At 46.0% G+C, this 25,659-nt stretch overlaps 1 protein-coding gene across 1 annotated transcript in view; it reads left to right on the top strand.

Moving 5' to 3' along the window:
- gphnb (gephyrin b) overlaps nucleotides 1-23,425 on the top strand; it is a gene marked incomplete at both ends in the record, with an annotated part of 84,093 nt that extends 60,668 nt beyond the window's left edge. The window contains 18 exon segments of the mRNA XM_084483647.1: nucleotides 3,383-3,424; nucleotides 5,077-5,151; nucleotides 8,424-8,480; nucleotides 11,098-11,140; nucleotides 12,242-12,379; nucleotides 14,569-14,661; nucleotides 14,790-14,845; nucleotides 15,400-15,519; nucleotides 16,995-17,053; nucleotides 17,336-17,489; nucleotides 19,656-19,777; nucleotides 20,304-20,391; nucleotides 20,709-20,782; nucleotides 21,415-21,479; nucleotides 21,707-21,810; nucleotides 22,404-22,485; nucleotides 22,488-22,499; nucleotides 23,292-23,425. Coding sequence (XP_084339773.1) covers nucleotides 3,383-3,424; nucleotides 5,077-5,151; nucleotides 8,424-8,480; nucleotides 11,098-11,140; nucleotides 12,242-12,379; nucleotides 14,569-14,661; nucleotides 14,790-14,845; nucleotides 15,400-15,519; nucleotides 16,995-17,053; nucleotides 17,336-17,489; nucleotides 19,656-19,777; nucleotides 20,304-20,391; nucleotides 20,709-20,782; nucleotides 21,415-21,479; nucleotides 21,707-21,810; nucleotides 22,404-22,485; nucleotides 22,488-22,499; nucleotides 23,292-23,425 — 1,518 coding nt within the window.
- Between the last annotated feature and the right edge of the window lie 2,234 nt (nucleotides 23,426-25,659).

The following is a 25,659-nucleotide window of genomic DNA, read 5'->3' as shown; positions in this document are numbered from 1 at the left end:
GTGTTTGTGCATGAGTGTGTGTGTGTGTGTGTGTGTGTGTGTGTGTGTGTGTGTGTGTGTGTGTGTGTGGGGGGGGGTGTGTGTGTGTGTGTGTGTGTGTGTGTGTGCATGAGTGTGTGTTTGTGTGTGTGTGTGTGTGTGTGTGTGTGTGTGTGTGTGTGTGTGTGTGTAAATGTTAAACTAATCAGTATTATGCATTATTAAATCAACAAGTGTGTGTTTGTGTTTATGTTCTGTTTTTTGTGTTTGTGAGTGAAGTAAGGCTGAGTATGCAAATATACGTGTTGGCATGTGGGCAGTCTGTCTGTGTGTGTGTGTGTGTGTGTGTGTGTGTGTGTGTGTGTGTGTGTGTGTGTGTGGTAGCTGATGTGCTTTATTTGTGTGCAGTCATCAGTCTGTGTGTGTGTGTGTGTGTGTGTGTGTGTGTGTGTGCATGTGTGTGTGTGTGTGTGTGTGTGTGTGTGTGTGTGTGTGTTTGTATGCCAAGTGTGCACATGAGCGTGTGCATGTGAAAGTGCTGTAAAATAATAGGGGGACTGCTTGTCTGAAGGAGGGATACACCATGGAGGGGTTTTGGTGGGGGTGTGTGTATGTGTGTGTGTGTGTGTGTGTGTGTGTGTGTGTGTGTGTGTGTGTGTGTGTGTGTTTGGGCGGGGGGGACTCTATAGCACTCTGCAATACAGAAGGAGATGGGAACTATCTGGTGCTGGAGGGCGATTCCAGAAAGCTAGGCTCTAGAAGAATTAGGAAGAATGGGCAGGGTTAGCAACAGCAGGTTAGCAGGAGGGGGAAGACATGTTTCTGACATGCAGATGACCCAGACAAGACAGGAGCGATGCTAACCAGCTAATAAAATAGCTAACACTTATAGCAGCCAATCAGTCCCGGAGTCATTCAGCCAGACTTTGCCCTGAAAATATGTGACTGCAGCGTCCTCTGCATACAGTAGCATCGAGCACATATTAGCAATCAGCCAAGCTGACCCCCTAGAAACTCACACTGTGTGCAGTCTTGCTAATAGCAAATACTAAGTGGCTGAGTTTCACTGTATTGTAGCAAAACATCAAATATGGCAGCAAATATGTCATTGAGTCTGATAACTGCAGAACAGGGTACAATAAAGCCAACCAAAAAAAGAACAGACTCTCATTTTTATTCGATTAACATTCTAAAAACGACGTCGCTAAATAATGTGTGGGGGGAACCGAGTACCTAGCAATTTTTTTTTTTTTTTTTACCTTTCACCGAATCCCACCTGCTGCTCAATCCGTATCTCTATAGAAACAGAGACAGAAAGAGACAGAAATGCTTTGGAAGGAGATCTAGCAGGGATGAGGGGGGGGGGGTGTATCTTTCTTGCAGTTAGCAAACAATATTCCATCTGTTGAACAGAAAATCTGAAAGCCAAATCATTGCTGTGTGGGATGGTTCTGTGCTGCTAAATGTCAGGTGTGAGTTACAGCAAGCGAGAGAGTGTTATAGGTCACGTATCATCGGGTTCTGGGGGTAAACACAGACTTTTGTTAGACGGTCGCTTTCCAGATGCATGTTATGCAGGACTGCGTAAAGGAGGTTGGACAGTAGCTGGAAGGTAATCGGCCCGATGTTATTAAAAGGTCCTCCGTTGTGTGTGTGTGTGTGTGTGTGTGCGCGCGTGTGGGTTACTGGGTGTGTGCGTGCATGCGTGTGTGTTTGTGTGTGCGCGTGTGTTTGTGTGTGCCTTTGGGGAGAGCGATGGATAGATAGAAGGAGAGTGGGCAAGTGAAAGAAAAACGTGTATGGGTAGGGGTGAGACAGGGAACAGGCTAATGACTAACATTGAAAAAAGAAAGGCTACAATGTTCCAGCTGACCTTCTGGGGGGAAACTGTACGCTACGGATATATTCTACCTAAATAAACACATTTGCACGTGTGGATGAAGTGCTGCTGTCTTCATTCCATAGTGCCTTGCGTGCTATTTGTATTTTTTTGAAGTATGTGCTTGGCAATCCGCACACTCTGCATTCCTCCTTAAGGTCTGGTGCGTGGCACATCCAAAGAGGCAGTTATTGAGCCGGAGGAGGGGGAGGGGGTATTGATTAAGTGATTGATGGTGTTATCGATTGTTAGGGATCCCTAATGTATGCTGTGGGGTTCGTACCCCTACCCCAGGCTCCAGTACCTCTCCCAGAGCATGTCAGCACTGCTGCTGCTGTCGGCAGTGTTCATCTGTCGAGGACTCTCACGTTTGACCGACCAATCCCACTTCAGTTGTTAAGTTGTTGTGGGCGTTTACCCTGAAATGTCATGAAATGTCAAGACATGTCACTGCTGGTTTGGCTTCAGATCTGAAAGATGGATGTGTTGTGACAGTAAATGCTTAGGATCATGATTTGTGATTTATACATATAAAAATAAATAAAAAGACGGATTGTGGGTAGTAGTACACTGTACACTGTAGCAAAAATAATATGACAATTCCTTGATCCTTCGATTGGGGCAGGAAAAAGTGTCACCACCAGATTGCTATAATTATGTATTACTTTTCCATCAATAAATTATAATACAATTAAATATGTCATTTGAAAACATATAGTAGATTGAGTCGATCGTCTGTGTGGTTTGTCCATGGTGACTGCTAACGGTACTTAGCTCTACTGTTAGCCTGTGCCGCTGCAAATGATTTGCTAAATGGATTTGCTTGACCTGGAAACCCCAATTATCTACAGGGAATCAGTACTTGGTTATTGGCAAGCAGTTACTAGAAAGTCATGTTCATGGACAATGAAGGAAGACCCTTTTCGCACTATCAGCGCACACCTTTTCTGCAAAAATAAATGCAGAATAAAGCTGGTTTAACATGCAAACACAGACTATTTGTACATCATCTTAGCTGTCAGATCACTTGCACCTGCACACATATGCACTATCCACTCTGAATATATTTTCATTACGTGCAAATCAATGGACTCTGAATACTGACCATGGAACAGAGTGTGAATCAAGCGCTGAGCACGCTGACGAAGGTGATGTGTGTCACTCCCAGAGGACTGGATGTTGTGGTGCGAGGGGTGATTGACACATGGCCATCATTCGTCAGCTCGGTTGCCCCTCCCCCTTTTGCCCTCCCCCTATCCTGTTGCCCCCCCCCCCCCCACCACCATCTGCCCGAGCAGAAGGGCGTCCATGGCTAGCATTCAACATGTCCGTCTGCCTGTCCCGTCTGTCTCTGTGTGTCCGTCTGCGTCCGCCCGCCATTGGCACTGTTAACCCCTTGTTCTCTTGTCACCTCTTCTGTCTGTCCGTCTGTGTGTGTGTGTGTGTGTGTGTGTGTGTGTGTGTGTGTGTGTGTGTGTGTCTGTGTCTGTGTGTGTCTGTCTCTCCCCTCTCCTCTGGCACTAGGCGCGGCTCCCCTCCTGTTCATCCACCTTAAGCATTGCGGAGGTACTCCTGCATGCCTTCTGTTTGGCCCGTCGTCATAGCATCGCTTGCCAAACACACACAGACATGCAGACACGACCGCGAGCGCACACCCGCCCACACAAACATGCAGACACACTTAGATGCACACAACGCACACGCACATACGCAGACACCCCTTTCCCTGCGTTAGACTGGCCTAGCTTGCTTGGTTGGTCAAACTGCCTCCCCTCTCCACCACCTCCTCCAGCATCATCCAGAACTTCCTTGTCGTCGTCCCCAACCCCATCACAAGGAAACTCTGGTGCTTAATGTGCTTCCCTCCTGTTCTCAATTTCAATGTGGTTCCACTGAGTGATTCCATGCGTGATATACGATTGAATTTGAGTTGTCGTTCTAACATACTATACATGGCTGACTCGCAAACATCTCCCTGAGCGTGTGTTTCGGCCAAGCACCTTCCACACACACGCGCACACACACGCACACGCACGCACACACACATACGCACCCTGCAGGAAAGTCCTAGAAGAAGGATACATTCAGGATTTATTTTCTATATACCGATATATATATATATATATATATATAAAATCGTATATCCCACTACTTATGCTCATGGCCCGGTGACTTCACCCTCTAAAGGTTGAGGACATAAAATAGTGCTGACACTTGCTTACTGCGATATCGGGTCAGTTATTGATTCCCTGTTTCTCTGGGGGTAATGGGATCTGTACATGGAGTGGTGCAGGGGACTAGCGGGCTCTGAAGAAAAACCGCTGTGCCTCTTTGAAATAGTGTTAGGAGGAGACGACACCAAGAGACCAGGACGGCGCCTCGTCTGTGGCCTGTATGCTTTGAGTCAGAGCAGAGATTCAATAGCTCATGTTTGTCTGAATGAGCTCATCAATTAGCCTTTATTTAGCTTCCATCAGCATACATCTTGCTTCCGAAACCCATAAAAGCTCAACGTTAACGTATTCTAATCAGGTCTGGATTGAGATGACTACTCAAATTACATTTGCAACCGATTATTCAACTGCTTAGCATATTGCTCGCTCTGCCTGCAATCCCGCAATGATAATTCTTGATCCCTGACGATTTTCAGCAAGAAAGATAGATAACAAATTGAAATGCAATGGCTATGCTCTATCTATGCTTCAGTGGTGATCCAAAGTGATGAAGTCCAATTGTTAGTACTGTATTTCCATTACCTGAAGTGTCTAACTATGGACATGAGATCACTTACTGGCCATGAATGTTTATGTAGGATCTTGTGTGGGAATTTTCATGGTGCATCCAGTATTTATTTGCTTTGATTTGATTGCTGAATGTTTGTCAGGCAAATACTCAGATTTGGACGTGTGTGTGTGTGTGTGTGTGTGTGTGTGTGTGTGTGTGTGTGTGTGTGTGTGCGTGTGTGCGTGTGTGTGTGTGTGTGTGTGTGTGTGTGTGTGTGTGTGTGTGTGTGTGTGTGTGTGCACGTGTGTGTGTGTGTGTGTGTGTGTGTGTGTGTGTGTGTGTGTGTGTGTGTGCGTGTCAAAGTCTGAAAATCAATGTAATTTTTCTGTGTGGATGCAAAACCTTTAAATGAGGATGTGCTAGCGAGCGGGCTGCGATCCAGCACGCACCGATGTGTAAGTGAGTGACCCATGTGTCCTATGGCTTCCTCCCAGGCCTCACGGAGAGAGTTCAGGGCTCACCTGGATGAGGTCATCACACTCAAGTCAAGGTACTCTACCTTGGACCAGGTAAACAAATAAACCTCTAACTCACCTACTATCCACCGGCATGCTGGCTAACCGCCACCACACGGCACCGCACACAAACACTGTCCTAACACACCAACCACAACCATACCACACCCACCACCACCACCACAACCCCCCCCCCCCCCCCCCCCCACTGCCATCATACTGCACCCACCAACAGCATAACACACACACACAACCATCCCACACCCACCTCCAGCGTACCACAACCGGACAACCAAACCACACCCCATCACCAGCAAACCACACCCACCACAACCATACCACACCCACCACCACCACCACCACCACCATACCACACCCACAGCCAGCATACCACACCCATCACCACCACCACCACTGTACCACACCCACCACAACCATGCCACACCCACAGCCAGCATACCACATCCACCACCACCACACCCACCACAATCATACCACACCCATCACCCTCATCCCAAACCCACCACAACCATACTACACCCAGCAACAATACAAACAGTGTAACCATGGCTTACACATGAAAGGTGTCAAAGCTGCTTAGATATTTTGATAGAAAGAATTATATGGGAGAAAGCAGGACTAGGTTCAGAGCTAGCATTAAGGAGAAATATGTATGAATTCACAAATCTAGACCATTACCTGTTTTAAACTAGAACTAGCATTCCGTTGACTGATGACCTTTGAAATTGCCCTGTTCCAGACGCACATTCACACACAGAAACACACACACGCACACACACACACACACACACACACACACACACACACACACACACACACTCCCACACTCCACAGTTAGGCTGTCATTTGGATGCAGAAGAATCTGTGCTAGAGAGGTAAGGGAAAGTGCATATGCACTGTTAATAAATAATTCCAAAACGGGTCAATAATGTTGAAAAGTACGAACATGATGTCAAAGCAAGATCATTGCATTGAGTGTGGCGGCGTTTATTGGTCTAAAATATATATTTTATTAAATTGTTTTACAATTTCTACAAATACCACACATGTTCCGGATGGGGTCATAAGTTAAGCACAACAACCCTTGGTGACCATAGCTGATGTTTGGGTGCATAGACGGTCAGCCACACGGTCTGCAGCCTGTCTCATACCCATCTGACTTGGCTCAGTAAAGCCCTCTCTCTCTCTTGATTCGCTGCCATTTTTTGTAGCCGTCGTCGGGGATTAACTGCTCCCTCGCCCCTCCTGCTCCACTCCCACCGCACACACACAAACACTGCCTCCCTCCATCTTCCAATCACTCTCTCTCTCTCTCTCTCTCTCTCTCTCTCTCCAGCTCTCACTCTCACTCTCTCTCTCTCGCTGCTCCCTGCAGAAATATTTCATCGCCTATTCACCAAGTCATGCGACTGACTGCTAATGAAGGAATCGTACCTGCTCTCTTGCCATGTGTTTGTGCGTGTTCGTTTGTGTTCATATTTAGTTGTCTTCATTAAGAGAGGGCGTGTGCATGTTTACGTGTGTGTGTGAGTGTGTGTGTGTGTGAGTATGTGTGTGTGCATAGTTTATCAAGCTAGCTCTGGAGTAGCGTATGCTCCGTGCACCACTCAGAAACAACTAGGACCACTCCTTAACTCTCTCACTTTCTCACTTGCTTTCTCTCTCTCTCTCTCTCTCTCTCTCTCTCTCTCTCTCTCTCTCTCTCTCTCACTCACTCACTCACTCACTCACTCACTCACTCACTCTCTTCCCCCCTCGACCCCCCCCCCATTGAAGGTGTACTTTTCTTCTTCTTTTAAATGTACCTGTTTCCACCAAACAAGAACAGCAGACATTTGTAGTTTCCATTTGTAGTTTCCTCACAGCACTTTCTCCAGGAGTGACTCTCACGCTCGCTGCTGATTGAGCCACCACCACTATACCACCCCCGACACTCCCCCTCCCACTGGCTGACCTTTTGCTAATCTACACACGTAGTATCACACACACTCACACACACACACAAGTCCAAATTTGTGTACACTGTGTACTGTGTGTGTGTGTGTGTGTGTGTGTGTGTGTGTGTGTGTGTGTGTGTGTGTGTCCGCGAGCGCGTTTACGCGTGTGTGTGTGTGTGTGTGTGTGTGTGTGTGTGTGTGTGTGTGTGTGTGTGTGTGTGTGTGTGTGTTCCTGTGAATCGCATGTTTTTTACACATTCACATCCCACATAAAGCAAGCCATTTTCTCTCTCTCTCACAGTGACGGGTGGGTAGGGGTGGAGTTGGGGGGGGAAGGGGGGGGTAGGAAGGAGGAGGGTGGGGCTGCTTGGAGGTTAGTAGTCTTAGAGCTGGTGTCCCAGCTTCGGGATTCTCCATGGTCCCAAACATCCTCAGCTCCTCGGTCCCAAAACCCACTCCTCACTCATCCATTACACCACTAAACGTCTTGCTTCTCACTCTCTCTCTCGCTCTCTCTCTCTCTCGCTCTCTCCCTCTCTCTCTCTCTCTCTTTGTGTCTTAATCCCTTCCACTGTGGACAGACTGTTACAACTCCATGGTTTTATCATGATTCGATTTTTCATTGTTGTTTTTGTTTTTTTGCGCCCACAAAGAAATGTGTTACCGTCTTGCGTTATCTTTATTTTTGGGCTGTGTGTTCACCCATGTGCACATAGTTTTGGTTTGTCACTGCTCCCACATTGCATTGTCTCTTTGATCTAAAAAACCAAACGCAGTGTGTTCGGTCCCTGTATGTACCATTGCATTGTGTTCCCGAGCTATTGAACAGAGAGATAACGTACTGTATTGCGTACTGACTAAGTTAGAAGTAGATCTCTAGAAACCAGATACAATTCTTTTTCTTCACTTTTACAATGCTCTGAACGCTTTTTTTTTGTGGATGGCCTCGCTCACGTGTGTTGCTTGTGGTTTTTTAGACATCTGTGTCTATTTCTTTTGATTTTGATTTTTGCACAATTTGTTCAGTTTACTCACAGGAATATTGTGTTGTGTGACCAAAAAAACATCTATGTCGTTGAAAGTGGGTGTTTCTTTCTGCTATCCATGTTTTTTAGGATGAGTCGATCTGTGTGTTACATCAATTTCCCCGCCTGTCTGTCTGTCCGTCCGTCCCTCTGTTTATCTATCTATAAGCTATCCATCGTTGCCTCTTATGTTCGATGCCTGCAGGCATTTGTGTCTGTGTGTGTGTGTCTGTTTGTGTGTGTATGTGTGTGTGTGTTTGACTCTCGGTGTGGTGTCTGTGCTGGCTTTCGTCCCGGGACAGATGCACTGATGCCTGTGATTCCATTGCTCTGTCCCCACTAGCTCCAGTGTAGGTTGGAGGGGCTTAAAGATGATCGCAGGAGGACCTTCAACTCTCGAGTAACTATCCCTAACCCCACGCGCCCCACTCACAGCACCCACCCACCCCCCCGCCCCCGCCCATTCCCGTCCCCTACCAGCCTCACCCGCTCCTCCTCTCCCTCTCTCTCTCCCTCTCTCTCGCTCTCTCTCTTTCTCTCTTTCTCTCTCTTGGTTTGTCGCACTCTCTCTTTTGATTTGTCAAAATTTTTCTGTTTCTCGCTCTCTCTCTCTCGCTCTCTCTCTCTCTCTCTCACTCTCTCTCTCTCTCTCTCTCTCTCTCTCTCTCTCTCTCTCTCTCTCTCTCTCTCTCTCTGTCTTTTCGTTTATCTCTCTCTTTCTCTCTCTGTCTGGCCCCACGCTCTCTCTTTTTGTAGTTGTCCTCTTTGATTTCCATTGTCTCTCATCGTGTCTCCTCTATCTTTGGCTCTGTTTATTTTGGATCCGACCATCGGCCTGGCCTCTCTGTTCCTCATCTTTCGTCTGGTTTATCGTCCGTCTAATCATTGTACCTTTCTATCTGCCTTTATTGGTTTCCCACTTGTGTTTCATGTCTCACCTTTCCATCTCGCGTCCACATTTCTGACCTCTTGACCTTCTCCCACTCCCTGTCTCCATCCCTCGTCCCTCTGCCTGTCTCACTCTGTCTGCTCTCTCGTCGGGGGATTAACATGCTCTGCTTTCGTCTAGCCGTGTCTGGTGTGCTGGGTTTGTGCGTAAAGTAGACGCCGTCAGGATGCTGTTCTAGCTTCACGTTGACGTTGTTGTTGCTGTTGTTGTTGTTGTTGTTGTCGTTGGTGGTGATGTTGTTTTTATTCTTGTCATATGTTCTTTGCATCCTTGTCTGCATTTTTTTCTTCTTCTTCTTCTTCTTCTTCTTCTTCTTTGTTTTATTCTGCTTTTTCTTCACCTCTTCTGGCCTTGCGTTCTCGGCTCTGTGGAGGCTCAGTGGTGTCTTGGTCTGTTTGGTTCCTCTCTAGCTCTCTCCGTTTTGTCGCTGTTGTCCATGTCGTTGAAGCTTTTTTATTTTTTTGTTACCTCGTCCACCACTTTGTATTGATGTTGTTTTTATTATATCTTTTTTTTTTATCTGTGGTTCTTTCAAAAAGGCCATGCCAAGCATTTTCTTGCTTTTCTCTCTCTCCTTCTCCTCCAAATGTCTATCTATTACTACTCATCCGCCATCTCGCCGACTACACTCCCAACCCCCACTTCACTCACCCCATCTTGGTTGCCCCATGGTATCACTGAGGGACAGTGTGTGTGTGTGTGTGTGTGTGTGTGTGTGTGTGTGTGTGTGTGTGTGTGTGTGTGTGTGTGTGTGTGTGTGTGTGTGTGTGTTGGGGGCAGGGGGGGGAGAGGGATTGGGGAGGCTGTTTTTCGCTGTTTTTTTTCAACAGCTCCCTGGCCACTCCTTAGACACACACACACACACACACACACTCATGCACATGCACAACCTCGGAATCAGCAGGATGAAAATAGGGCTAACAGACAGGGCCAATAGAGCGCGTACTGTCTGGGAAACGATGGGGGAGCCAGGCAGGCGGAGGGATGGCTGCTGTCCACAGATATACACAGGCTGATGTGCTGACCTTTTCCCCCTAAAAACTAGCAGCACGCTCCATTGAGACATCTTCACAGGCTTGAGAAAAGTAAACATCTCATAACTCCTTCCGTTTTGTTTTTTTGGCCAACATAATTGAAATGATTTCTCCCCCCCCCCCCCACCCTCTCCAACAGATTGAACAGAACTCTGTGCATGTGTGTGTGTGGTGCAGGGAGTGGGGTCCACCCATCCACCTGTGACCTATACCGGGCACTCTGTACCCCTAGCATCACAACGGAACACCCACCACCATCGCATCACTTACGGCCTTCCCCCCCCCCCCCCCCCCCCCCTTATCTGCATACCTTAAAATAACGCCACGGCATTATCAAACAATGTGTGTGTTTGTGTGTGTGTCGGTGCGTGTGTGTATGAGTGTAAGAGTGTGTATCTGTGTGTGCGTGCAACAATCTTGTGGAACGGCATGACCCAACAAGTCACTTTGTTTGTCATTGTCCGAAATTGGAATAGAATAGAAAATACAAACAGAAAAACCGGTGTTCCTCTTGTCCAACCTGATGCCGGTGGAAAAAAACTAAATGACCACTGTTGTTTTATGTGTGACCTTTAAGTGACCTTTGACCCTTTTTGGCCAAACGAGCTAGCTACATGGTAGCGTGGTAGAGATATAATAGAGATATAAGAGATATAAATAATATAATAACATGGGAGAAGCAGCCGTCTTCCCCGACAACCAGACAACCACAAAAATACCTAGCTACAGTGGAGACCCACAATATCTTCCCTACAGCCCCACTTCTACCTGTTGGGATGGACGTGGGGAAAAGAGACTTATTTTAAATATAAAGAGAAGAACTTCTCATGTCTCTGTAGCATGTCCCAAAAAAATTAATGGAGTGCTGGTTTATCTCATTTTATCTTGCGTTATCTATTCTCTCTTCATGTACTCTCTCTCTCCTTCGTTCTTTTGCTGTCTCTGTGTATCTCCCTCTCACTATCTCTCTCTCTCTCTCACACACTCTGCCTTTTTCTCTTCCTCTTGCTGTCTCTCTCTCTATCTCTCTCCAGGTGCAGTCACGATGCAGCAGCAAAGAAAATATCCTAAGATCAAGTGAGTATGAAGTCTACTGGCTCAAAGGGCCCTTGCACTTGCACGCATGCATGTGTGTGTGTGTGTGTGTGTGTGTGTGTGTGTGTGTGTGTGTGTGTGTGTGTCTGACTGCACGTGAACTCCAAAACCACATGGCTTGTGTGTGTGTTTACCCATGTGCGCTGCCCACTGTGTATATTTATGTGTGTGTGTGTGTGTGTGTGTGTGTGTGTGTGTGTGTGAGCAGAAAATACAAGAAATTGGGTCAAGATAAAAAAAAGGCATTTTCTTGTTGCTTTAATGCAGAGGAGGTAAAGAGAGGAAAAGAGTGAGCAGGAGACAGACACTGAATATGTGTGGAGGATGAAAGAGAGAGAGAGAGAGAGAGCAGATTGCATTAGTTACACCTTGCTTTGTTAAGTTCAGAGATATCACAAGGCGTATTAATAGACTAGCGGGACCCACTGCCAAGAGAAGCCTCCACGCAACGGCAGGAGAGGGGGGGAAAGGTATTCAACACCTACAAATAAAATATTAATGTTCTGTTGCTAAAGCAACACAAACACCCGAGCACACACACACACACCAGAATTGTGCATATGCATGTTTCACTGGATGTCGCTAAAATGTCTTCTCTCGTTTAAGTGTAGTGAACCGCCTTGATAGTTGCACATCTTTTATGCTGCAGTATGAACACACACAAGCCTTTCAAATCAGGTATTTTAACTTCACGTGTGTTATACTACTGACAGGATGAAAAGGGCTGAGTTTAATTGCCAAAAGACTCAAAATAATCAAATAAGAGCAAGGAAACGTCTGATTTATATAACAGGTCCCCTTTGAACACAATAGGCGGCTTCAAGTCAAGCTTTGAAGAAACCAAAGAAAACCAGAACCAACTGTTTGGACACATGGTGGTGGGCTTCAGTAACAATGTGTATATGTGTATGTGTGTGCATGGGTGTGTGTGTGTGTATGTGCGTTGACGCTTTGTGTGTGTGTGTGTGTGTGTGTGTGTGTGTGTCTGTGTGTGTGTGTGTGTGTGTGTGTCTGTGTGTGTGTGTGCATCTGTGTGTGTGTTTGTGTGTGCACGCTGCGTTCCCTGCTGTCTGCCCTGGACAGGTCACAGTGCGGTGGACATCACAAAGGTGGCCCGGAGACACCGTATGTCCCCCTTCCCCCTCACATCCATGGACAAGGCCTTCATCACTGTGCTGGAGATGACCGCCATCCTAGGCAACGAGATCATCAACTACAGAGGTGTGTGTCCCCCCCGGGTCCATGCGGCTCTCTCACTGCCCCGGGATGAAGCAGAGCATTCGTTCATTCATTCATCCTTTTATCCGGGGTCTTTTGTTAAAGGTACACTATGCAACGTTGTTGCTGGCTTAAAGGCTACAGCGATCGATCAGTTGAATCGCTGAAAGAGAAATCTCATGCCTCACTTTTTGATGGTGGGCAGGATTTCGAGAGAGAGGGGAATGGGGAGTGGTGATAAGTTTGTGTTTTATCAAAGAATCGCAAATCTTGTAAAAAAAAATGTACATTGTAGAGAACAATCGATAAGTCTTGCGCGTGCATTTGAGGTTTTGTGTTTCTGTGGCTACACCTAATTGGTGCAGAAATAACATGGTGGCTGCACATTGTAACTGTCGGGTGTTGCTTTGCTGGCTGTCTGTCAGAGGTTGCAGATGGGAACAACACTAAAGGAGATTAAAGGACTACAACGCTCAAACTGTCTCCATCCTTTTACACACCTACACACATGCCACAGCAATGCAGTCCACCGGCAGCCATGTTAAACCCACACACACACACATTGCTACAGGAGCTCACTCTAAACATTGAGTTGGTTTTGGTTTTGTTTGTTTTCCTTGAAATTCAACTTGACGCCGCCGCTTGTGTTTAAAGGGGACCTTTTCTCCAAATCCGACTGTTCCTTGCTCATATTTGAGTGTACTCAGCCCTTTTCATCTTGTCAGTAGTAAAACTTACATGAATTCAGATTTGAAAGGCATGTATGTGTTGTGTGAAAAATTCACACACACTCCTTAAATGATACACACACATTCAAACACACATTCATGGCCAAGTACTTCCATTGTAAGCTTACAGGACAACATGGATTGTTAATAATTGCAAAGTGAATAAAATGAAGCTAGTAAAATCCACCCCTGCCAACACAACATATCCATATTGTTCCGTACATCACTGAGACACCAACACGCCTCCCATTATCAGGCAGTGGTTGCAGGTCATACACAATGCACACGTCGATGACTGCTTGGCAGTCATCAGGAGTGCACGTGCGTGTGCTTGTGTGTATGCTTGTTTTTTCAACGTCATCATCAAATATATTTTTACCAAAAGCAAATCCTAATAACGACCCAAAAGCAACGTCACTGCACCTTGTTCCTACTGTCCAACCAACCGCACGACTGAAGTCAACGGCCCGCTGTATTTTAAGCGGATTTCAGGCGTGTGGAGGAAACAACGCTGTGGTGTTTTGTTGTAAAAGTAATCCGGTGCAAACCAAGGCGAACAGAGAGAGACACACTCTGCAGGTCTTCTGCAGCGTGGTGACATCACTGCTGGTCTATTTTTATGAGGTAGTGCACGTGGGCCTCGGTGCACGCACTTAAAAAGCTGCTTGAACGGCCACCTAGGGAGGCATGGCAGTCATGCCGTTTGTTTTTAAAGAAAGGGATGGAGGGATAGGATATACACTGCTGTGTGTCCGATACGGAGAAGTATTATATGGATTAGCTCAGCCCCCAAAATGTGTATGTTAGTGTGTGTGTGGGAAGGGAGGGGGGGGAGGGGTGGGGTGCGTGTGGGTGTGTGTTTGTGTCCTTGTATGTGTGTATAGTTGTCTGTCATGCATTCATTCACATCAGAGCCACTAATCTTTGCATCAATGCTCAGGTAATATCAGCACGCAAGACCTCAAAGACACAGGCTATAAATAGCCGCACGGGACCGGGGGTATTTCAAGTGCTAGGATTCTTCTCCTCCTCCACCCACTCCCGTACACTCTATCTCTCTACTGCCACTACCTAGCCTTTCTTCCTCCCCTCTGTCTCTCTCTCATCCTCTCTATCTTTATCTCTCTCTCCTCTCCACCCCCTGACAGGTCCTTTGCATTTGCGCTTGTTGTTGTTGTTGTTGTTGTTGTTGTTGTTGTTGGGGTAATGATACAGAGGATTTTAAATGAAAGGAAATTGTGTGTCTGTGTCTGTGTGTGTCTGTGTCTGTGTCTGTGTGGTGTGTCAGGTGGTGAGTCATACAGTCAGATTCTGATGCAGGGTGTCACATGCTTTCTCTTTCATCTCTCTCTCTCTCTCTCTCTCTCTCTCTCTCTCTCTCTCTCTCTGTTCTCTTCAATGGTCTCTCTTTCTCTCTCGCTCCCCTGATTGCATCTCCTCTCTGGACCCGGCTGTTGACCTCAGACGGGATGGGTCGAGTCCTGGCTCAGGACGTTTATGCCAAAGACAACCTTCCACCTTTCCCTGCCTCCGTCAAGGACGGCTATGCTGTGAGAGGTGAGCATCAGTCTCTCACTCATTCTCTGTCGCTCACTCTTTATTGCTATTCCTCTGTTTTTTCATAGACACAGGAATATATATATATTCTGCGATCAGCCATTGAATGTTTCTTCTTCTTCTTTCAGCGGCCGATGGGCCAGGTGACCGCTTCATCATTGGAGAGTCCCAAGCTGGAGAGCAGGTCCGCCCCACTAGTGGAAACTCTGTCTAGCTTATGCAATTCAATTCAATTGTATTTGTATAGCCCCTAATCACCATTACAGTCTCAAAGGGCTTAACAGGCCAAATATTTATGACACCCCCCTGACCTAAGCCCCCAAAAGGGCAAGAAAAAACTCCCTTAATCAGCAAGGAAGAAATCTTGAGGAGGGACGCAGAGTGGGGGGGGGGGGGTTCTCCTAGCTTGGTTTGGTTTAGTGGGAGTACTCTGTGTTGTGAGTACTCTGTGTTGCTTCCTCCCGAATTTTGTCACCTCAGGACTCTAACCCCGGTCCTCTTTCCCAAGCCCACCAGACCAGAGTAAAGGTCTAGTGGGGCCAATTCTTCCAGTCAGGCGGGCGTATTTATCTTTGTGCATTGTGTGTTGCTCCTTGCGTTCATTACAACACTGTTACACGCTTGCACAAAATACCCTGGCAGCATACAGAGGTACAAAGGTACAAGCCCGCTGGCTGGCGGTCACACAGTGGTTGTGCAGAAGGCGGTCTCATTGGGGGTCTGTGTCGGTGTGTGCAGCCCACCCACACAGTGATGCCGGGCCAGGTGATGAGGGTGACGACGGGGGCCCCCATTCCGTGCGGGGCCGACGCCGTGGTCCAGGTGGAGGACACGGAACTGCTGCGCGAGTCTGAGGATGTGAGTCTCACCTCTGACCCTTCAAATGTCCATTCACCTACAAAAGTAAATATCGAAATAATAATAATAATATATATCAAATCTTAGAGGTGGTTGCTGTCCAAAATGGAGTCAACAGGCTGCTCATTGCTGAAATATTGAATGCAGAAAAGTTGAAGTGAATGAATTGAGTGACTGCTACTACTACTACTACTACTACTACTACTACTACTACTACAAGGTTATCTTGAGCGAAATTGAATTGGGCCACAGTATACAGTGTGTTTGAGTAAACAGTAAACACTACTATACAGCATACAGTGTGTTTGACAGTAAACAGTACTATACAGCATACAGTGTGTTTGACAGTAAACAATACTATACAGCATACAGTGTGTTTGACAGTAAACAGTAAACACTACTATACAGTATATGGTGTGTTTGACAGTAAACAGTAAACACTACTATACAGTATACGGTGTGTTTGACAGTAAACACTACTATACAGTACAGCATACAGTGTGTTTGACAGTAAACACTACTATACACAGGGGTGCACATAACTTTTTTAGTGAGTTACTCGGTGATGGTACCAGGGGATGGTGTTTGGTACGCACCCCACACACACCACACAAACTTACCCAGTTTCACAAAGGAGATTCCATTTTCAATACACGACTTCTTAAGCACAGCAGTGTTTGTTGCTATCAAACTGCATCAGCTTGACCACGGAGCGTTTGAATATCTCACAAAAGGAACGTTGCGATCAGCTGAGATTGCACAGGTCTCCAGTGTGTGTGCGGTGCACAGCGCACACAGCGCACATGAGCGCACATTTCAGTGCACTTGTCATTCGTTTCGAGCCACTGCACTGCATCTGGTGCCACTTTTCAAAAAAAAACTATTTTCTTCTGCGCCGGCTCCGTTTGCCTGCTGCTCAAGGTAGCTGCTCTATATATTACATTTTTTCGATTAATTTCGATCTCCCGTTAGTTACGCAAATGCGTTGTAGTGACGTTACGCAGCCCTGATTATGGGCGCACATGTGTACTTGCGTACCAGTTATGTGCACCCCTGACTATACAGTATACAATGTGTTGGACAGTAAAAAAAACACTACTATACAGTATACAGTGTGTTGGACAGTAAAAAAAATACTACTATACAGTATACAGTGTGTTGGACAGTAAAAAAAATACTACTATACAGTATACAGTGTGTTGGACAGTAAAAAAAAACACTACTATACAGTATACAGTGTGTTGGACAGTAAAAAAAATACTACTATACAGTATACAGTGTGTTGGACAGTAAAAAAAATACTACTATACAGTATACAGTGTGTTGGACAGTAAAAAAAACACTACTATACAGTATACAGTGTGTTGGACAGTAAAACACTACTATATAGTATGCAGTGTGTTGGACGGTAAAAAAAACACTACTATACAGTATGTGCTTGTGTACAAGCCTGTGGATGTGGATGTGGTTCTCAGGGCACAGAGGAGCTGGAGGTTCGGATCTTGGTGCAGGCCCGTCCAGGGCAGGACATCCGGTGAGCCTTCTGCTTTGTCATTGTTGTTGGTTGTTGGTTGCTCTTCTATAGCTTTCACTTGCCTTCCAATAACAAAATACCCAGATTGTATTGTGAATGCCGCAAAAACAAATAAGACTCATTCACATAAAGATCAAGAAAGAAAGAATGTCTAAATAACATAGATAGATCATACAGAGAAAAAAATGAGAACATATATTTCACGATATGTGACTTACCCTTAATTATAATGTGTTCCTTCAACTTATTTTTTCTCTTCCAAACCAACCAATCATGCCCTAGGCCAATCGGCCACGACATCAAGCGTGGGGAGTGCGTGCTGGGTAAGGGCACCCACATGGGTCCATCTGAAATCGGCCTCCTGGCCACGGTGGGCGTCACCGAAGTGGAGGTGCAGAAGTTCCCTGTGGTGGCCGTCATGTCGACAGGCAACGAGGTGAGCTTTAATAAAACGATGAGCCTTAAATAACATGTTGCCCCTTGTGTGACTCTAGCCTCTTCCACAGGCTGTTCACAGGCTTTTCAAGCTGGGAATGTTGCGGCGTTATTCCGCCTCACCTTCTGTATAAAACTTAACTTGAAACACGGAAGGGGTTGGTATTCTTATTCCGCCTTTGAGCCGGCAGCAGAGGTAGTAACAGAGCTGAATGGACGATTGTTTAAAAAGGGTGAAGTGGTATGGTGGGACTTTTGGTGACGTGTTATGTGTGAGACTCCATGCTTCTCAATCATTTCTCCTACAACTTATTTCTGATCACACAAACACTTGTTGCTTGCGTGCAGAGGCGCAGCTTGCCAACAGGCAAGGCAGGCAAATGCTTGGAGCCCCGAGCTGCTAGGGGGCCCCCGCGACCTGGTCTCAGAGCGCTTGCCGCTCGTCCGCGATCCAACCCCCCCCCCCCGCCCCCGTCAACAATCGCCCCCGTCAACAATCGTGCCCGCTCCAAACATCCTCCCCTCCGTCAACAATTGCACCCGCCCGCAATCGCGCTCCAAACCCCCCCATCAACAGACGAGTGATACAAATGGGCACAGCTAGTAACAGTACCTCAACCGTACTCCTACAATCAGTTCATCCCCCATTATGTCTGGCGGAGGCTGGCCAGCATAATGATGAACTGAACACAGCCGCATGTTTGGTTCTGTAACTAATGCCAGATGTTCTTTACAGCACTGTTGCGGGATCGGTGTGCAAAAGGGTCTTGTAAAACAAACAATGTTGTTTACACTTCATCAACGGTGACATTTTCATTTGTCAAGGCAATTGATGTTCACTTGTTATGCTAACATAACATAATGATAATAACATAGCACATAGCACTTTCAAGTAAAGACCCCCCAAATGCTTTGCAGATACAACTTTTAAAAGAACATACAAATATATTGCTTACAAAAGACAAAAGGATAGGAGATCAAATAAAAAAAGATCATGTGCTAAGGTCATGAAATATAATGTGTGTACATACATGCATGTTTGCTTGTGCATGAATGAGTATGTTTGTGTGTGTGTGTGTGTGTGTGTGTGTGTGTGTGTGTGTGTGTGTGTGGGTGTGTGTGTGTGTGTGTGTGTGTGTGTGTGTGTGGCAGCTTATTCAAACAACATGCCCTTTGCAGCTCACCTTAATCATAAATCATAAAATCCTTCTTCTAATGAAACAAACAACCACAAGCTGCATCAGGACCATGTGCAATACACAAACACACACACCTTTGTATGTGTGTGTGTGTGTGTGTGTGTGTGTGTGTGTGTGTGTGTGTGTGTGTGTGTGTGTGTGTGTGTGTATACTGTAGTATACACACACACACACACACACAAACACACACACCTTTGTATGTGTTTGTGTGTGTGTGTGTGTGTGTATACTACAGTATGTATATATATATATATATATATATATATATATATATATATATATATAGTGCTTACAGTGTTGTGTTATCATCATTCATCTGAACTGACATTACGAACCCTAACTAGAGAGGGAAACACCTGGACTCTAGGGGCCTCTAAAACAACCTCCAAACAGAGGCTTGCCCTTACCAAGCCTGCTACACAAAATGACCCTGAACAATACAGTACAGAATGCATAAAGACAGCACACTGTAACCTATAGGGAACCGCCCCAACATCGATTCTCCGTGAGCCTGAGCCTGAAAACTGGAGCGTCTGCTCCCCAGATCAGGCCTAGTGATTGTGTCAAAACTCAACAACACATTTTAAAGAAATGGATTTCCATGCTGAGACAAACATCTCCTTATCGTCTCTTCATTGCAGTGCAGTAGAAGCATGTTAGCTCTGACTCTGCACCTTCAGAGTTGTATCACGTGTGTGTGTGTGTGTGTGTGTGTGTGTGTGTGTGTGTGTGTGTGTGTGTGTGTGTGTGTGTGAGTGTGCGTATGCATGTGCATGCGTGCAAACTCAACAGTAACTCTGCTATTATAGAGAGGCTATAGGTGGTGTTAGCTGCTTATAACAGTGTTAGCTAGCTGTGTGTAGTATCAGTAGCCGCTTCATTATGCTGTGTTCTGTGTGTGTGTGTGTGTGTGTGTGTGCGCGCGTGTGTGCGCGCATGTTTGTGTGCGGTTGTTCTGCGGGTCGTAGCTGCTGAACCCAGAGGACGACCTCCATCCAGGGAAGATCAGAGACAGCAACCGCTCCACCCTGCTGGCCACCATCCAGGAGCACGGCTACCCCACCATCAACCTGGGCATCGTGGGAGACAAGTACGCCCGCCACTCAGTGTGTCGTCTGTCAGCGTGTCCCCCTCACCGTCCGGCTGGGGCCTTGACCCCCCCTGTCGCTCCGCATGCATTACTCCAGTCCTCTGCTGGTGTCTGCAGCATCTCTGTCTGCGTTTATCCAACGATAATGAACGGCTCGCTGTACATTGTACCCACTTATTACGTGCTACGTGCTAAAGAAGTCAATAATTTGACGCAAAATATAACAAAAATGACCAAAAGAATATCGCCTGTTAGGCAATGGTTTGAAATACGGTCCATAGCAATGGTGTGTTATTCATAGCAACAGTCTGCTTGCAGACCACTGAATGCTGTAATTGACCCATCAGAATCGAGTAGTCATGTATTCTTCTAACAGTTTGTTACATAATCCCTATACCTACATTTTTGTGTCTGGGGCTGCAATAGGCCTTTACTTTATCCATATATATGTGTGTGTGTGTGTGTGTGTGTGTGCGTGTGCGTGTGCGTGTGTGCGTGTGTGTGTGTGTGTGTGCGTGCACCTCAGCCCTGATGACCTCCTCAACGCTCTGAATGAGGGAATCAGCCGTGCTGACGTCATCATCACTTCAGGAGGAGTGTCCATGGGAGAGAAGGTACCTACCCCTGCGTATTGGATTTAGCTGACACCTAGTGGTGGTTAGAGTTAACAGCAGTGGGGATAATGGTGCATTCCAGACCTTTTGAATTGTTAGAAAATATCAGATTTATCTCTCTCTCTCTCCCTCTTTCTTTCTTTCCCTCTCTCTCTCACACACATACAAAAAACTGGTCTCAAGAAGGAAAGTGCAGAAAAGTGCAAAATATATAAATATAGTAGTCGAATGGTTCCTGGAGTCGTAACAGTTTATTTTATATTGGTTTATAGTGAATTTTTGTGTCAATACGTATGTCTTGATGACTTTTCTCCTAGGACTACCTGAAACAGGTGCTGGATATTGACCTCCATGCTCAGATCCACTTTGGCCGCGTCTTTATGAAACCAGGGTAAGATGCCCACTAGAACTTAAAATAAAATACATCTCACAACTACGTTTTTCACAGACAACAAACCTGTGGACAATATTGTGATATGTTTAATTAGCTAGGATATCACATGATATGCAGACACTAAAGTTGAATGATTAAAGGTGCCATGACATGCCACCAGGTGTGGTGTGATTAGCCGTTACAAGCCGTTTTGGAAATCTGCCCCTTACGACATTACAGGTGGGCGTGTCCACCTAGATGTGTGACGGATAGATGAGCAACGTTTGCTACAGTCCACTGGGTAGGCTGATAGACTGATCTATCCAGCACACATCTAGGTGGACATGCCCACTTCCTGCCCCATATGATGTCATATTGGGCAGATTTCCAAAACGGCTTGTAATGGCTAATCGCACCACCTGGTGGCATGTCATGGCACACTTTAAAGTGTAAAGTTACGTTTTATAGAGACCATTGTTGCAAGCATCAATAGTTCCTATTAATAAGTGATGGCCAGAACTCCTATATTCTTAATTGTAATCTGGATTTAAAGACGATCAAGTGTGTGACTGTGTGTGTGCATGTGTGTGTGTGGGTGTGCATGCGTGTGGTGTGTTTGTGCATGCATGCGTGTGTCTCCTCTCTTCCAGTCTCCCAACAACATTCGCCACCATGGAGATGGACGGTGCTCGCAAACTTATCTTTGCCCTCCCAGGTAGTGTGTGAAGTTGAGAGAAAGAGACCACTTTTAGCCGCTCCCGTCAAAGACAGCCTGTTGACCCCTTGTTCTGTCCAATTCTCCCTCTCCTTCTGTCTCTCTCTCTCTCTCTCTCTCTCTCACACACTCTCTCTCTCTCTCTCTCTCTCTCTCTCTCTCTCTCTCTCTCTCTCTCTCTCTCTCTCTCTCTCTCTCTCTCTCTCTCGTCTGACCGTTTGGCCTAGGTAATCCCGTGTCTGCTGTTGTTACCTGCAACCTCTTTGTCATTCCTGCTCTGAGGAAGATGCAGGGGATATTAGACCCAAGGCCCACCATCATCAAAGCCAGGGTAAAACCCACGTACACATTAACACACTTACCATCGGTCACAGAAAATAATACGATTGCTGCGCTTATTCGGAGCCCGTGGGCGAAATAGTGCTCACATAAAAAGTTTGACTACGCGTGAACTGAACTGTCCTGATGTCAGGAAACAACATCCCATGTTTTACACACCAAGACGGCAGAAGGTATTGGAGAAAAAAAGGTACTTGCTTAAAATAATTTAGAGTGACCCAGAGTCTGGTTGTAATATATTCAAACTGCAGATGACATTTAGCTCTCTGGCTAATTCTGGGTCAGTTACTAACTATCCATTGTCCCTGTTGAATATATTCTGAAAGTAGGTCTCCATTTGCCGCTTGATATTCAAACATAACATTAAAAAATAAGTTGTGATTATGTGTCGCGTCACATGACAAATTATAAGACTGGTGGCACCACCATTAGCTCTGCTCCTCTAGTCCCTGTGATGTTTTCTTATTGTTATCATCATTATTATCATCACCATGATCATCATTGTCATCATCATCCTTACCATCATCGTCATCATCCTCATCATCCTCAATCATCATCATCATTATTATTCTGTATTCTCCCCAGTTGTCCTGTGATGTGAAATTGGACCCTCGCCCTGAATACCACCGCTGCATCCTGACCTGGCATCACCAGGAGCCTCTACCATGGCACAGAGCACAGGTACCCCGCCTGGTCCCCACCATGCCCCCATCCCCACAGAATGGCTGCTCAGATTGCCATACGACTGTAGTTCGACAACCGTCAAAAGAGGAGCGGTTGTCCGCATTCACTTTTAAATGAAACCAAATCATTCAATCTGTCGAGCTAATTGATATCAAACACAAACTGCGATGGTGATAATCCACGTTTTACCAGAGATTGTATGATTCCATGTTCCTTGTTTAAGTGCTCTGTTATTATTTAATGTTGGTGAACTGCTTTCATTCAGTTTGAATTGAGACAAAGATCTTGAGTGGCATTTGATGGAGACAAAATGGCAATTTAGACAAATATTTTACTCCCCTGTGTTCCGTACCGTTCTCGCCTCTCCTCTCCGCTCATCTCCTCTCCTCTTCCCTCCCCATCAAAATGGCAATTACAATTTTTTTTGGCTTCTCTGTGTTTCCATCTCTTCTCTCCTCTCCTCTCCTCCTCTCCTCCCCTCTCCTCTCCTCTCCTCCCCTCCCCTCTCCTCCCCTCTCCTCCTCCTCTCCTCTCCTCCTTCCCTCTCCTCTCTCCTCCTCCCCTCTCCTCCCCTCCCCTCCCCTCCCCTCTCCTCCCCTCTCCTCCTCCTCTCCTCTCCTCCTCTCCTCTCCTCCCCCCTCCCCTCTCCTCCCCCCTCCCCTCTCCTCCCCCCTCTCCTCTCCTCTCCTCTCCTCCTCTCCTCTCCTCTCCTCCTCCTCTCCTCTCCCCTCCTCCTCTCTCCTCCTCCTCCTCCTCTCCTCTCCCCTCCTCTCCTCTCCTCCCCTGCAGGGAACCAGGTGAGCAGTCGGCTGATGAGCATGCGCAGCGCCAACGGTCTCCTGATGCTACCTCCCAAAACGGAGCAATACGTGGAGCTGCACAAGGGCGAGGTGGTGGACGTCATGGTGATTGGGCGGCTATGATGTCACCGCAGGGGGACCGGGAGAGCTTTCACATGATATGAGGGGTCAGAACGGGTGGTTCACGGTGCATGTCCACATATCATTGACTATTCTGTAATATGCAACGGCACAGCTAGTTTTTATTGATTTGGATAACGTTGAGGTATAGTCAACATCTTGATCACAAAAACCTAGATACATATGAAAAAGAATAATTAATTTAAAGGAAAAAAAAAGATTATAATATTTCAAACAAAGGAAGTATAACTTTTAATGAAAAAAAATCTAATTATAAAAAGAGATTTATTCTGTAATATATTATTATGATTATTCTTCTTATTATTATCATTATTCTTATTATCATTATTATATTAAGGCGACTTTGTTCCTTTCATTGCAATTGCTTTGTGTGTTCAACGCTAGACCTTATCTATAGCAGTAGCATTTTAATAGACAGCTGTAGGTGCCTGCCAGGACAAAAAAAGATAAAACTATTATTTTCTCATCTTTAGTGGATTAAAAAAAATCTGTTTTTTGACAATGAAGAAAACTTTGCGGAGGATTTCCCACGGTGCTCGGGGGGGTGGGGGGGAGGGGGGAGGGGGGGAGGGCGGGGGAGTAAAAAGGGGGGCGGGTGAGGTGTTGAGGTGCCCGTCCGAGTTGACACTTTGGTTTTAGTACTTTCTTTCTCTCATTAGTATGCATCATAATGGCTTCACAAAAAGAGCTTTGCTTGTTGTTTATCTTGTGAGTCTTGTTTATGTGCGCAGTGCCAAATGCCTGGGCAGGGGTGGGTGGCTGGGTGGGTGGCTGGGATGGGGCACAGGGGCGTGTTGGGATGATGGTGGGGTTGGGGGTGGGATGGATAAAACAGAGGGATGGGCGGGGGGGCACGGAAGTCGGGGGGGGGGGGGGGGGAGGGGTGACCCCCCTTTGAGTCTGGCCTGCCCAGACCCCCTGAAGCCTCCTAATATTCACAGTGTGACCGGGTGTAAACACAGACACACACACACACACACACACACGCACACGCACACGCACACACGCACGCACACACACACACACACACACGCGCACGCGCGCGCGCGCGCGCACACACGCACACACGCACAACACACACACACCTCACGTGCACACACAAAAATAATAGTACTACGCCCACCCATCCCAGCACCCCCACCCCCACCCCCTCCCCCACCCCTCCCCTCCCCTCCCAGGTGTGCAGAATCACGGGGAAATAATATTTTATTTGATCTACTATCGAAGAACAAAAAAAGAGAGATAGAACAGAATGAGGGATAAGAAACAGCTTCTTTAAGTGCTGACAGCCTTTTTAACCAACTTCACAAAAAATGTACAGAAAAAAGACAAATAAGAAGAACCATATTGTACAGATATATAGGTGACCAGCACTCCTAAAGAAATTATTAAGCAATGAGGAGACATTGAAGAACGCTGTACTATAACATTTTCTGTAATGATATGAAACTGATGAAAGAGACAAAGATAATAAAAATCCTTGATCATTATGTAAAAAAAAAAGTTATTGTTGGCTTTCCTTTTTTAAATAAAATATATTTAAAGTGAACAAAGAAAACGTGATTCTTTTTTTTAATCTTTGGTTAATCAAAATACCAGTGAGAAAGTTTGGTTGAATTTTTTCTTGTTGTTTTTGACTGGGTTGTTGAAAAGTGGGTGCACTTTAACAGGTTAGACTCCAATGCAGACAGTAAAAATGTATGATTGTGAATCTGGGTGAAAACAAGATGATCAAACATGTCACAGTAAATGTAATGAAATGTAATGGGGACGGCTCAAACACTTCCCCATACCAATGATTAAAATAAAAGTGATTACAAATAAGATAAGCTGGTTAACAAATGAGTGATTGCCTACAGTAGAGCAGCTCTAATTTATTAATATCTGGTTCCTTTGGCCCACTGTTCTCCATCTTCATCCTGCTTGTCACAAATGCTAATCAATATGTCATCACCAAGATGAGTTGTAATTGGGTGTAATATCAAACATTCTGTTTTTCTTGATGTGTGCGTGTGATTGCTACAGTGACATAGATATGGAAAGGATGATGGGACTGAAATTGAGATGGTATAGAAGAGGCTACTTGAGTCAGATTTCAGTGTGCCACTCTATGGAATACCGAATGCCCATGCGCCGACACGCAACTATTTTCCTGACCACGAGGGGCGCTGTAGAGTTAAATAGTTGCCAAGGAGATGACATAAACAGCGAGCTCT

This window comes from Micromesistius poutassou (assembly GCF_964030765.1).
Source record: "Micromesistius poutassou genome assembly, chromosome: 19".
NCBI classification, from domain to species: domain Eukaryota; kingdom Metazoa; phylum Chordata; class Actinopteri; order Gadiformes; family Gadidae; genus Micromesistius; species Micromesistius poutassou.
The sequence above is the reverse complement of the archived record's forward strand: the minus strand, read 5'-3'. Positions and strand labels throughout refer to the sequence as shown.